Genomic DNA, 15,000 nt, shown 5'->3' on the forward strand with positions numbered 1-15,000 from the left:
AAAAGCATACATGCATCACTGGAAATCCCGTTTGGTCGTTATTCTCTATCAAAACCTTGGGAAAGGTTACCACCAAACATTACCTGGATGCAATACAGGGTTCATGTGTAAGAATAACAATGTCTAAAGATCCTAAAACACATTGTGAGCACCAGCTGGTAGTGAGCGTAGCAAGGAAAGTGCAGAGTGAAACCAAAAGTGAAAATAAGTGACAATTAAAAGAGTGACACGATAGCTCAGCAAAAGCTAACAGCTTTCAAGAGAAAGGGTGCATATCATAGCCGTTTGCAGTGAAGACGGTGAAGCCGGTCACAGTCAGTTCTCATAGAATGAGGACTTGTTAAATGGATAATAAAACGGTGCTTGGTAATCGGGGAGTGCTGGAGCGTGCATACTGCAACATTGCGGTAACGTGCAATGCTTTGGTGCTATGCATTCTCATTGCGGCGTACACCATTTCAGCTCTGCAGGAACATGATTATTTCAGCGCTGAGACACAGTCTGTCATACACACACACACACACACACACACACACACACACACACCCCTCCAACAGAACCACCACCACCTCCACATCATCCTCACTCGTCTGGGCTCATCCTCCTCTTATGGGCTGGAAACATTTCTTTCCGTTCCCAGCCCTGTCATGCTTAAACGAGGCAGCGGCTTAGTCCTGCTGATTACGGATTAAGGAGAAGTGTCTGGCCGACGTGTCAGGGACGCCGGGCGGGCGGATGAACCAGTGCCAAGGGGGTTAGGCTTGCAGCACCTGGAGTCTCACCTGTCCTTAAAGGGCCCCTATGCCTGCACCAGGTGGGACGCCAGCCTTTTCAAAAGCAGGACTGTACCAACTGGGGCTAGCCATCCTGCATAATCTGATCTGACCCGCCCGAGATGGTGATTAATGACCCTCGCAGTGGGTGGTGCTCCACGGGCCCTTCAAGCTGTGCGGCGAGGCGGGTCCAATAGGCCCGGGTGTCTGCGATGGTCGCGGTGGCACAGCCAGGTTTTTGAAGATGTGAGTGACAGTGGATTGAGAATGGAAGCAGATGCATGCAGATGTTTATTGACCGATTGCTCGATTGAAGACGAACCCTTTGTTTCATGCAACTCACTCCTGACAGGCTGATCAGGACTCTGCTCCTTCGGGGACTGTTCAAAGAATTGAGTAGCTGTTTTTTGTGGCATTCTAATTCTAGAAATTGCTTTGATCCCTTGCAAATTAATCCCTGCCATCCCTCCGCTGAACATTTTAAGTAGAGTGTGACATTGATAATGCTTCCAAAATTGCTAAATCAAACTAGCAGATGAAACCCAGAGGGTAATTCTTTCCAATCAAGCAACAAGTGTTGCTGGAACTCATTGCGTCATTCATGTAGAGGCTATTAGAAAGCTGGGGAGGGTTATATGAGGAGAAGCTGGCCCTGTGGCCAAAGGCAGAGGTATAAAGCATGGGTATGGGGATATCACGTCATAGATGGTGGAGTTACCTTGTCAAATAATGCGCTGCAGGTTCTAAGGCTGACGGGTGGCCCGGACGACAGCAGCCGGTTCTGAATGTGAAGGTTGAGAATGGGAGGGTTTACTACTACATTATACTACGTAAGAAACCCACACAGCAGTTCAAAGGTAAATTGGATTGAAGGGAAAAGGGGGGGGGGGGGGGGGGGGGCACGGCTGAGGGGTTTCTACCTCCACAGGTAGAGGAGGGGGAAGACAGGATCGGTCATCTCACATCTGTTGAGATGATGTGATGTTAAGACCATAGTAGAACAGTGTTCTCAGGGACCTTCTCAGGGAAAAACTTTCCTGACATTTAGAAATGTTTCTGTTAGAGTTTTTATCAGTTGCATTTAGGGTAGCTTCTACTTTTGTGAATGGTTCGTTGTTGTCAAGGAATTAGTGCACGTACATACAAGGTTACACTACGTCTTTGTATGCAGACGTTATCTTTATGGATTGTTGAAGGGGACTGGTTTATAACCCTGGACTGAAATACACATTGAGGGTGAAATCCAAAAGCTTTGTCTCATATAATCATCCTTTAGAACACATCATTTGTAGCTCTTGATGGAATACAGGGTGCACTGAATTCAATGCAGAGGGCGATATGGCTTAATGGCTTTTGACAACCAGGCTGCCATGAGAATATGTAGCTAAATTTAGGCTTACTAAACCAGTATCAGTTGACCTTTAAAATAGCCTTGCATGAATCGGCTTGTTTATATTTGCCTCTGGCTTCATAGTATTTCCTTGTAATATAAATGTTTCATGAGCATATCTATTAGACGTTTATCTCTTGGAAGTTGATCTAAGTCAACAACCCACATAAGAGAGAATCACTGACATGATCACGCTCTGTTCAGCCAGGAGCTGTTAGCTTAGTACTGCTAGTCATGTAAAAGGTCATACGCTTAACTAAATTTGGTCTTATAGACCAGATCAGAAAAGAAACTAGGGTTTTAAACATCGAAGGCCGTCAACCTGAATATACAGCAAAAAACATGAAATATCCTCATTGTTTACAGAGTTATTATTCTTAGAACAACGATGAAAGCTTTTAATATTGCCTAGCATGAACCCCCATCACTAAGGAAAACATGATGAAACAAACAGACGGATAAAACCGTTTTGTGACAATTATGTTAGGAGTCTATTCATCCCTACAATTGGTCACACACAACATTTTCAATGATTGAAGCGAGCGATTGAGAAACAGTCACAGACACATAACGTTTTTGATAAACATTTTTATGAAATGACTGTGTGGTTTTCACAGAGAGAGAGAGAATGAGAATGGAGGCTAATTTGAGGACCACACGCAGCAGTGAGAACCGAAGACTGCCTCTGCTCCGGATGTGCAGATAGTCCGATAATTTAATCTCATCCCGCAGAATGGAGTACAGAGGGAGGATGGAGGGGGGGGGGAAGAGAGAGAGGATTCAGATGAATGAAAATTACTTTGACAGAGCACTCAATATTCCTCAGAGCGAGGCCCTTGTTACGAGGCCACAGAAACACAAGTGAAACCACAGAAGACAGCTGTCCATAGAGGGGGAAGCCCAGGGTGTGCTGCCACCCATGTGACCTGGGTGAACAACAAACAAAACGCCAAACGAGAAAATCTGGATTGAAAAAAATAAATATTGACTGTGGGACTGTGGGAGATTTTTGCACAGTTGATTCTAAGTAAGTAATAAGTTATTTATGACAATCGGGCTGGCGGTGGCTATGAACTATGTGTGGGTTCTGAGTCATGGCTCAAGCTCCTTGTGATTATCCTTTTCAAAAGGAAAGTTATAAAACAACAGGGTTCGGTTACTCCCACCAAAAGTCTCCTCCGAAACAACAGCGCAAGAATGTTACGCAAAGCTTGTCGCAGTGGATACAATTCAATTAAGAAAGATCTTGTGTTTTACTTTTACCTCCGCTGGCCAGCTATTGACAGCACTGCAGCAGAGCTCAGCATAATGTGATGAGTCACTAGGCGGTTGGGAAACCAAACACTTTGGCATGGTTGGCCACGCGCCAGGATTTTTGTCTGCGTCTACTTTGGTGTCAGTTACCGTGAACTCTATGAAACTTTCAGTTACAGCAAAGGGCTTATTTGTCTAAAAGATTTAGGAAACTTGAAATATTATTATTTTCCGTCTTTTGGGAAATGTCCTATCGTTCACTTGGAAGGGAACTGAATTCACAGCATGCAAATAATGCCTGCAAAAAGCTAGGAGGTTGAGAAACGGAAGACTTTGACGTTATTGGTGATGATAGTTTTATCTTTGGCTACTTCGGTGTCCGTTATCAAGAACGCTTGTGACATAAAGAAAAGTAAAACACTTCCTTCCGGGAATCTCTCAATGTAACTTAAGAAGGGGGAACTCTTTCCAGCACGCAAGCTAGCCATGACCCAGTGAGTTTTTAGCCTGGGGCTTAAGGGAGTCCATCAAGTTCATCACAACTGGGTTACACACTAGGCGACGCCAAGCTAGGCTGATCAAAGTACGCCTCGGGCTAAGCTAAGCAAGGAGTTTGACCCAAAATGTTATGCTGGTCATAGCCAATAATGTAGGAAAATCTATCAGCATAAGATCTAACTGCTCATGACTGGCATTATCTGCTTGAGTGCTTATAGGGAAGAGTCAATGTCTCTCAGGGCAGCTGGTCACCTTGACCCACTACTATGGTCACACTGCTTACAAACACCTAGACATCTATTGTGAACGTTTCAAGTGACATACGGTTGAGTCGATCCTTAATGTAGGATCAGTAACAGAACAGCTAACACTTACCTGTCAGGATTGTTATTCATACTCTACACTCCGGAGAACTACTCTCTGTAAAATACTTAATGGCATAGTGTGATCTTGTAGTTGTGAAGCACAGCCCAGAGCTCCCAGCTAAACTCCAGCGGGTGTTCCAGTGTTCCTAATGCTCCAGAACGCCCAGACAGTCAACCAAGGCCACAGACACCACCATTATTCTGCTTCATGATTATTTTAAAACAGACCTCTCCCCCGTAATAAAATAAATGATGCAGAATAGCATATTTCAATATAGTATTCAATCTCATTTTTATTTTATCACTCGCCTCAGGGAAAACATGATCACACATTTAGCACACTGTATTTAGTCCGGTTTGGACAATCTTGGCCAAATTATGAAATATGTTTATTGGAATCAAGTGAAACAGAGAAGGCAGGATGTTTGAACTTACCAGGTTGTTTGCTGCAATGTACCCCTGGGCGGATTTGTCTGAGGCAGAAAAAAAGGAAAAGTAAATTATTTTCTAGTCAACGGACTCTCTGAAATCGCAGCCCTGTCTGATGTTCAGAGACATGCTTAAGTATCTCTAGCCAAACGACCAACCATCAGGGTCGGTTGTTATAGCGTTTAAGTCTTTGGAAGTGAGGATAACGCCCAGAGGACGCCTGTCGCTCCTTTCCGTGTCATGTGTTGATAGGTTATTATGATGACTGTGATCCCGGCCGTACCTCCTGAGGTGAAGCTCATGTACTTCTGGTTGTTGACCGTCTCCTTGGAGTCGTAGAACTTGAGCACGTCCAGCACGGCCTGTGGGTTCTTCTTCTGCTCCAGCTTGGTGATGTTGGAGGTCTGGAGGAGCCGCGCCCACTGCTCCGGGATGCCCTGTGGAGAGACCAACATTAGACCAGGGAAGAAGCAGACAGAGAGGCAGAAAGGGGAATGATAGGTTTTAAAAGGTCCTGTTTCTAAAAGATTACTAAAAGATACAGTAGTTATTGAAAGCCGAGATCACTCTAGCTCTGTTTTGTATCAGTCTTGAAATAGGGAGGTTTGATTTCTTCTTCTATCGTCTTGTCTCATCGGATATCTGGACTGTATCAATGGAAATGTCCTTCGAGGAACTTGTTTAGAGATAGTAGCAGTTTCACTTCCTTTTCACAACCAAATTAGAATCACAATTACTGGACCAAATATCTTACGGTATATATAATACGCTCTTGTGTTTTTTGGGCCTCCACTTATGAGTGTGTTCTTTCACTGTATCATAATATTGTACACAACAATACCACAAAAAATGGTTGTGGTACAGTGGTTAGGGTAGGTCTTCCTGTGTGGGTTTGGTAGCCAGGCCTTGTATAAGTATTATGATATGGCTGTGTGTGTGTGTGTGGTAGTGCAGATGTGTGTGGTCTATTGGCCTTGTTTGTGTGGTGGTTCATTCGACCTAGCTGTGTGTGTGTTTGTATATGTTGAGCTGGCTGTGTGTGTATGTGTGTGTGTGTGTGTGTGTGTGTGTGTGTGTGTGTGTGTGTGTGTGTGTGTGTGTGTGTGTGTGTGCGTGTGTGCGTGTGTGCGTGTGTGTGTGTGTGTGTGTGTGTGTGTGTGTGTGTGTTTAGGAACATGCGTGCACTTTTACGTGCATGTGTGTGTGATATTTTGTGTGTATGTGCGTGCGTGCGAATGTGTGTGCAAGTCACTCACAGTGAACTCCCCTGTGATGGCGTCAAAGCCCACATGGATGGTGTGCTCGAAGTCGGAGGGCAGCGAGATCTCGGGACGTTCCTTCTCCTTCTTCTTGTTGGCTGCGGAGAGAGAGACGGAAGAACGCTACATGACACCACAACGCATAAGGTGCTCAGACACAGTGGGAAGAGGACTGGCCTTAGACTACTCAAAATCAAATCCCAATACATGATCCCGTTGACCAGAGGCCGGGGTGGGTCACTCCAGCACTCTACCACCCACTGCCAACCAACAAAGCCGCTAGCCTGCAGTAGAGGCTGGCAGAATAGGTGGTGGCGGCAGTTAGAGGAAGCACAGGCTTTTACATTCACATTTACATGTGACGCTTTCATCCAAAGCGACTTCCAACCATTCGACGGCGGAGTCAACCACGCAGGGCGACAGCCAGCTGGTCGGGAGCAGTCAGAGTGAGGCGTCATGATCAGGGACACCTCAGCTAGGAGGAGCAAGGGATCAAACTAGCAACCTTCCGGATACCAGCTAACCCTCACTACCTCCTGAGTTACTGCACACTCCCCCAGGGACTAACAAACGAATGACGGTCCCGCCGCCGCTGGGTGGAGTTGACTGTGTGGGGGCGGGGGGTCTACTCACTCTTGTCTCCCCCAGGGAAGATGGAGCGCAGGCGAACCTTCTTGTTCTTCTCCTCGGGGGCCATTGGAAGCGGTTTGGAGGCGTGGTTCAGTGAGGCAGAGTCGCGGGAACTACTGTTCATTCTCAGGGGAGGGGCTGGCGGTTTCTCTTCAATATCCACACTATCAGACATCTTCAGCAGCACTCACTGGGACCTGAGGGAGGGGGGGGGGGGTGAGAGAGAGGGAGAGAGGAAGGGGGAGGAAGAGGGAAAGAGAGATGGAGATGAAGATGTTAAACGTGAAAACGGAAAAGGATGCGTAGCCTTATTCGCCTGCTTTGATTGCTTCGATAACTCGCTCAGCTGGTGGAGCATGGCATTTACGCTAACAAGGTTGGGGGTTTGATTCCCTCTAAAGCCCAACCCATATAGATCAAGACATTAATGCTGCCAGGGTTAGGGGTTTGATTCCCTGTGCAGCTGAACTCTTAGAGCAAGGCATTATCGCTGCCAGGGTAAGGTGTTTGACTCCTTTTGTAGCTCAACTGGTCAAATATCTGTGCTCACGGTATTGTAGGTGATATGGATGAAAGTTTGTCCATCACACGTTTTATTGGACACATCGATTTTTGTTATTGTGCACCAAGCCCGAGCATATCTTTCCAATGATACGTCAAATCTGTTGCTAACCACAGGGCAGGGGATTCTCATTAGGTTATGAGAAAAATCAGTGTAGAGTAGGCTCACAGCATTGATGCCGTATGGCGTATGGCATCAAAGAAGATGTTGTGACCAAATGTTTGGTAAATGGGACTTTCTCAACTAGCGGCTATCTTGATTCTCAACCTAATGGTGTGATCCTGAATCCTCGGACGCCAGCCTTCGGAGTCAGAAGTCGGGACATCTCCCAGCTTTCTTGCGGCATTTCTCAGAGGCACGTCCCCTTTTTGTCTTCATCTCTCGGAATTCTGAGAGTAGACCGAGAGCAGTGATGACGCTCTCAGCAAAAATGGCTGTGCCCGTGAAGAGATTTTTTTTCTTTGTATTTGTACCACGTTGGTCATTTTAATGTCGATTTTAAATGCTCTTACACACTTGATCATTTCACATTGCTACTTTATTACGGTCACCAATTTATGCATTGCACGGTCTTGCTGGGCGTACAATACAATGTAAAGTTGTGTTGTTTGTTTTTGGGCTGGTTTGTTAAAGAGGCTAATGTAGCTAACAATAAACAACAACCAGCCAATTTCATGACACAATCACAAAGACGAACAGGAACGCTATAAATGCTCCGAGACCGGAAATTACGTCAAAAGTGCAACTCGAAAAGCTGGCGTCCGAGGATTCGGGAACATACCATTAGCTGGGTGTTGAAATTGAATGCAGAATTCCGCATACACAGTATATAGGACCAAGACCAAGACGTCCACTAGTTGAATAAGGCCCCTTGAAGGAAACAAGGGGACGCAATTTTCACTGAATTACCCTCGTGGAAAATAATAATGAAATCATCGCAAGTCAAGCGCGTAGAAGCATATGAGCGCTATTCAATCAACAGATTGCCAGATACTCCATGAAAATCTGATTGGGACGAAGTCTACATATATACATAAACAGACTACAGCAAATAATTGTGAATGAAAATATATGGTTTCTACCCCCTTTCTCCGTAAAGGTTAGAATTGTCACTAATAGGAAATAAATGTCAGCAGATAAAAAACAGATGTGAATCTGCCGGGTCATTTTATAGCTGATAAACACATTATATAACACCATGCAACACTCCACAAAAAGGTTTTAACGCTGTTGCAAAAGTATGAATTCGTTAGGACACAGCGGGTCCTGGCAACTGTGATAGAAAATCCATTCATTGTTTAGTTTTATTATTTAAACTTTGTGTCCTTCAGGTTGGGGTATCTAGACACCCCATCTGCTATCTGGTGTTACCGAGTTCCCCTTATCTATACCAGAAAAAACTCCTGTCTGTCAACATTTCCCTCACATGATCTAGGGACATTGCGGGAAGGGGGTAAAACTGTGTTGAAAGGCAATGTGAAACTGTATTCTGGGCTCACTCTGCTAGAGAGGAGACTGGTGTATACATACATTTATAAATGGTTATTTCCATACAACTATTGGGTTCTTTTTTGTATAGAGAAGTTTCCTAGGCGCAATCTCTCATAAAGAAATGATCATGACAACGCTGAGCTATGCAATGTGTCCTTAATGACACTGTTAATTTGTGATTGCGAGTCCAACGCTTATTATTATTGCCATTTTTGACCTCGATGGAAACATAAGGCCAATGCCTCACATTCACCCATTCATGTTGTGATCACCTGGCAACCATGGTTTCATCTGGAAGAGTGTAGGCGTCGAGGAGGAGGAATCCTGCTCATGACTCTGCCACTAATCAAGGAAGATATCTATGATTTATGATTTGAATAGTCTTCAAGGGCAGTCTAGATATTTGTTTGTTTATCAATTGTCAATTCGAAAAAGCATTCCATAACTCCACCGACACCACAGGCCTTGATGGGTCGATGTGGTAGAGTTAATGAGGTGAAACATTTCATCCTTTGAATGTGCTGGGTATGATACTGTTACACCAAATGTGAAATTCCACAACATTTATGCATGAATAATTTACAAGCAGCAGTGGGTTTGGTGTTTTATTTTTGCAATTTATGGGGGGAAAGTTATATATATAAAACGACCAGGCCTAGGGGGAAGAACAATAATGAATATATGCTAATGTGAGATAAATATAAAAGCACAAAATAAACAGAGCAGAATCCATCTAAAAATGTCCTTGTGCACCCTGTTTAAAGTGCCCAATTGCGCAACGAATAGAAAGCGTGCAGGAAGACTAAGAGAACGCAGAGGACTCTACTTCATCTCCGAGCTGCTCTCCGTCTCGTTCCGGGGATAATCCCTCCTCTCCGAACTCCTTCGAGTAACCACGGTAATGGGAGAACGTAGAGGGCATATCCGAGCGTGCGCGCTGAATGCCACAGTGGTACGTACGTGCACCAGAGTGGGCTCTGCTTACATTACACACCTTGAACGGTGCACTCTCTGCCGCGGCCTGGTATTAGTATAGGAGGCGTCTTGTTACTGTGGACAATGCGGCAGTACCAGATCCTCTGCCTTTAGAACCACATTGAGAACATCAATAGGTCATGGTGGCATTGTTGATGAAGTCAACGAGATATTAGGGCAGGGTAAATTGGTGGATTTGGACTATTCCAATATCAAACTGGAACAAACCCCTGACTGAGAGCATATAGGATCAAACGATTCCCCCGTCCTTCAACATTGACTTTTAGAGCACAACAGATCCTTTTTCTGTGTGTTTGGCAGAGAAATGGAACAACATAATTGGACAAAGTTCTAACAAGTTAAATATTGTTATGATCCCATGGTGTCTTTTAAAACCTAGCACCCCTCACTGAAATCCAAACAGGTGCGTACTCCCAGTATTAAAGCACACCCAAAGAGCTCCCCGGATTTCACGCCTGTCCGATGGCTGGGCTGACCAGAGAATAAAAGTAGGTTAGTTCAATGTGCCCTGATTCTACTCTGCTGCAACATTGGAACCGGGTGCCGGCAGGCGTACATCTTCACAACACTTTCACATCCCCTTGTCTCACACCCCCCATCCCCCATCCATCATGCATCTCAGCCCTTGTCCCATGCAGCGCCTGGAGGCCCGTGGTGTAACACCCATCATACCGTACAGGAACAGAGGCAGTCAGATCCTCACTCGCCACACAGCTACATGAGACGGGGATACACGCTCAGGCCAGGGAGCTGGTGCAGAGCAGAGTAGAGAGTACCGTATGCTAATGGTATTCAATACTCGGCTTTGATCAATGCTCGATTCTGATTAGTCAATCCCAGCATTCTGTGATTGGTCCGTTATTTCAGTTGATGAATAACAGCGATGACCACTGCTATGGAGATTATTTCCAACCGACTCGTTTTTATTAGCGGAAGGAATCAAATTATTTTTAAATCAATACAATAATTAATGCATGATTATATTCTGTGGCAAATTATTAATTACTTTAGTAAACAGACTTATAAAAGGCGGGTTAATGTACAGCGAGCTGGACATTATCGTGAAAATAAACCCTGACATAGTCCTGTACATTATCATTATACATTATGTATACAATTATATATGCTAATAAATAAATGTAATTTATCCCTTACATTGAATAGTGTGATATGCTATCAGGATATATAGTATACAGTATACTAGTATAACTGTGTGCTAGTGGTTTACATAGCATGGGTTGCTTCTGATGGAATATATAGCAAGCTAAATGCCAATGGATTTACCGTATAATGTAAAAGTGTTGTATGATACGATATAGACAGTATAGTATAGCATTAAGCATTGTACTTTGTACTGAGGAAAACTATTGGTTTTACATTATTAACAGAAAAGGAAGAGGCATTTTAAATCAAACAAAAGGGAGAAACTTAGTACCCTTCAAAAGTGATGGAAGTTATTCAATGCTGTAGGCAAGTCTTATTTGCATGTTTTATGTGAGCGGATTAGGCAGTTCATGTTTGTGTCATGTTTCACTGTATCGCATGGCAACTTGTACTGACACACAGCACAGAACAATCACAACAAACAGACTTTTCATTTCATAAAAGTTATTACAGCCTCTTGACCCTGTGACAACCATTTACCAGGTGGTTTGTTTGTAGTCAGGAAGTAAACGTGATAGAACTACAATACCAACCAACAGATTCCACCTTGCTGGCACTGGTCCAGGAAAATGCTCACCAACCGTGAAAGATCCTCTTAAAAGGGGGGATTATGTAGGGCTGTATAACTTTGCATGCAAAGGGTGCCAGGCAAGCTGTAAATACCATATTTGTGTCACAGAAGGACTGCGTGACAACGTAGATGAAATACAGGTGCTTGTGAGAACACGAATAAAGCTACACAGATAGAACACAATGAATGTTCTACAAGTATGATAATAGAATAACCTTCACCAGCTAGCTTAAAAGTGGGTGCGTGGATTGAAGTACACTTATTTCAATTAAATTAACTTTGTTCAATTAAAGCTAGCAAAAAAAACTGTTGCCTGGCTACCTGCATGCACTCACTTCACCTGACCCGAGTCTTCCACAATGCTAGGCAGAGCTATTGCTAAGACTAGCAAGCGAGTCACAGTTTTTAGGGGAGTGGCTTAAGAGGGAGGCCTGAAGGGAGGGCTTGGATTTTTTTGTGCTTGGATAGCAAGGTAGGGTAATGCCCTACCCTAGCTATAAATATTGTAATTGAGGCCCAATTATGAACCTCATCAATCTAAACGCAGCTGTTGACCGAAACGGTCACCTTGCTCATACACAAAATGTCCACTTCCCTTCCTTAGTTTGGTGAAAAGCATCTGCTTTTAATGACTAAAAGAGAATTAAGGGTCTAACAGTGAAATAAACGTGTAATGAATTCACCATGTTCATTGTATCGGTATTATTTTGTATACGAGCAACGACAATAACCAGACCAAATGAGGGAGCCAAGATGAAACCACACAACAATAATAATAATACTTCTCAAGACTCTCTTTTTAGATACCACAAAAACAGTTAAAAACAACACGCAATGCCAATAAAATACAAGGAAAATCCAAAGCACATTTTTGTATCATTAATGTTCACAAATCTCTGGCTGTGTGCTTCTTATTGCGGTCTGGCTGGGATGCCCCATGTCACCTGAGGGGCAGTGAGGATAAGTGGTCTATTCTCCTAGACATAGGGCAGCTCTGAAGACATCACTGACTCTCCATAAAGCGCTGACCTATATACTGACCGACCAGCAGCGACCGAAACCTACCATCTCCCTCACCTCTCCCCTTTCCCCTGTCCCCTCGCTCCTGTCAGATACAGTTAAGCCGTGCTCTCGACATAAAAGATAAACATTAAGCCCACCATTTGGCCATTTAGTTGACACAGAGCTTAGGACAAAAGATAGGCTGAAATATTCCACTGTAAGGGTGGACCCGGCAACAGAGGGTCATTATGCACATGGCCCTTATCGTTTCTAGATCAATAGTTCTGTTGATTCCAACCAGCAGCCCGTGGATCAATACCGCTAACATAATGCACATTGTTATGCAAGAGAGTGAATGTGTTATCCCCCGAAACACAGCTGGCTGTTGGAACTAATTATATCACCAGATACATGAGTAACTGAGCCATGTGACTCTTCATGGGCCAATGTGGTCCGATATCTCACTTGACTCCATGCTTGGCTTGCCACATTATAAACCTAGCTGTGGAGGAAGATAGAGGCAGTATACTTCTCCAAAGAAAACCTATAGATTCACACTACAGAGACGCACCCATGCACATGTAAACAAACACACACACACACACACACACACACACACACACACACACACACACACACACACACGCACACACACACACACACACACACACGCACACACACACACACACACACACACACACACACACACACACACACAAACACAGACACACACACACACACACAGAACAGAAAAACGTGTCTGGTGTCGTGGCTATCGTGGCAGCCTATTCAACCTAGATAGTAATGCTGGTATTTTCAGGTTTTGCCTGCACCATCAAATATTGATATGGGCATATTTCTCCCTGATCCTCTTTGAAACATTAATGCCTAATTTGAACGGGGCTGGCACTGGAAGAGGAGGCTCTAATTGGCTTTATTCACCTGGTGGCCATCTTGGTTCTAAGCACAACCTGGAACTGAATACAGAATTCAAACCAAGATGGCCACTAGGTGAATAAGGCCCCTCTAGAGCCAACGTATGCTTTCAGTGGGGTGGCACAGTGCTGGTGGAGGAGGTGGAGGAGGGGAAGGGTGGAGGTTGGATTTGAATCACATTTTTCTGATTAGGGCGGTCATTCTTGTGTGACTTGGCTTCAACGACGACGATGGCCATGTTTCCTTGAGGAAGGCTGATTGCTCGGATGGGGTGGACAGCTAGAGGGCAGTGGAAGGAGAAGGGGAGGGGAGGATGATCAGAACTATGGGGATCTGATAATGACTGCCATACTGCTGGTTTAGTAGCTGGGGGGGGGGGGGGGGGGGGCAGAGAACAATCACCACCATCAATGTCAGCTTTTGACGACTGATTGTTCTTGTCGTGTAGTTCATCATTCCTTTTTATCATGGGGGTGTTTTATACTCCACTTAGTCAAGAGGGCCAATTTAGACTGACACCCCAGCCACCTTCACCGGGAGGACATGGCTGCTAGGCTACTGGTCCCAGCTAACATCTGCTGCTAGCAAGCATCTTCTGCTAAACCGGACCTTCCAGTAGTTACTTTATTGCTAGCTTTTATCTTCTGCTAGTTATCATCGGCTACTAGGTAGCATCGAGTGTAAGTTTCTATGCACTGCTAGAATCTGCTGATGGCTCAGATCTAGGTAGCTAGGATATGTTGGGTAGCTAAGATATTCTGCCAGTTAGCATATGCTTGTGAAGACATAAGGAATATTTCTGGTTTGCGATAACGTTGAAAAACGCAACCTTACATGAGTTTATTAGGGATTGGTAAGGACTCGAAACTAGATCTCTTTATTATTGCAGCCCAAGTCATAATCAAGAGAAAACTATCAGAATCTAGCCTCGCAGACTATTGCTGATAACGGCTTTGAGAGGCTATGTAGTAAGCATAAATAGGCCTGGTATTCTATCAACTTCATTGTTGTTGTGTTCTGCTATGAATTAGATATTATAATTGAATTGTAATTACACATGTAAAATTGTTGCAAAACCTCTGGAGCCATAAACTTTTCCACTTTTGAAAGAAATGTGCTTTGACTACAAATGTGCTAACGGAAATGCTCATTAGATCAAACATATATGTTCATAAAATAAAATAAGGGTTTCCCCCCCCCCCGACAAAGGGGAAACTTGCAGCTTCATATTACTGCACATTAATTTGACATCTCCCTTCTGATCAGTCTCTGAAACATCCCAATCAACCCCAATGACAGGGTTAATGCAGCACCAACAGTGGCATTAACGATTCATATTTAACCCACACACACAAAACCCTCCCAGAAGACAGATATACAAAATCATCCTACATATGGAGCCCAATTTTACACTGTGTTTCTGTGTGTATGTGTGTGGGGGTCTTTTTGTGTGAGTGCATGTGTTTGTTAGCCTGCGCAAATTTGTGTGTGTTTGCGTGTGTGAAGGCTTGTATGGGACTGTGTGTGCCTCTGCGAATGTGTGTGTGTGTGTGTGTGTGTGTGTGTGTGTGTGTGTGTGTGTGTGTGTGTGTGTGTGTGTGTGTGTGTGTGTGTGTGTGTGTGTGCGCATGCATGTGTCTGTGTTTGTGTGTGAGTGTCGATGTGCTTCCTCTATCTCTG

At 44.3% G+C, this 15,000-nt stretch overlaps 1 protein-coding gene across 2 annotated transcripts in view; it reads right to left on the reverse strand.

The window, feature by feature from the left end:
* The window catches only part of LOC115546951 (serine/threonine-protein kinase PAK 3), a 33,049-nt gene that overhangs the window by 12,883 nt on the left and 5,166 nt on the right, over nt 1–15,000 (reverse strand). The window contains exons 2-6 of one of the 2 annotated variants that reach the window (XM_030360799.1): nt 6,602–6,795; nt 5,966–6,066; nt 4,993–5,146; nt 4,716–4,753; nt 1,492–1,554 (exon numbers count right to left, since the gene is read on the reverse strand). In XM_030360799.1, coding sequence (XP_030216659.1) covers nt 1,492–1,554; nt 4,716–4,753; nt 4,993–5,146; nt 5,966–6,066; nt 6,602–6,773 — 528 coding nt within the window. In that variant the 5' untranslated portion in view covers nt 6,774–6,795. The remainder of the gene's footprint in view (nt 1–1,491; nt 1,555–4,715; nt 4,754–4,992; nt 5,147–5,965; nt 6,067–6,601; nt 6,796–15,000) is intronic. The other variant, XM_030360800.1, reaches the window with a different exon arrangement.

This window comes from Gadus morhua, chromosome 7 (assembly GCF_902167405.1).
Source record: "Gadus morhua chromosome 7, gadMor3.0, whole genome shotgun sequence".
Lineage (NCBI taxonomy): Eukaryota > Metazoa > Chordata > Actinopteri > Gadiformes > Gadidae > Gadus > Gadus morhua.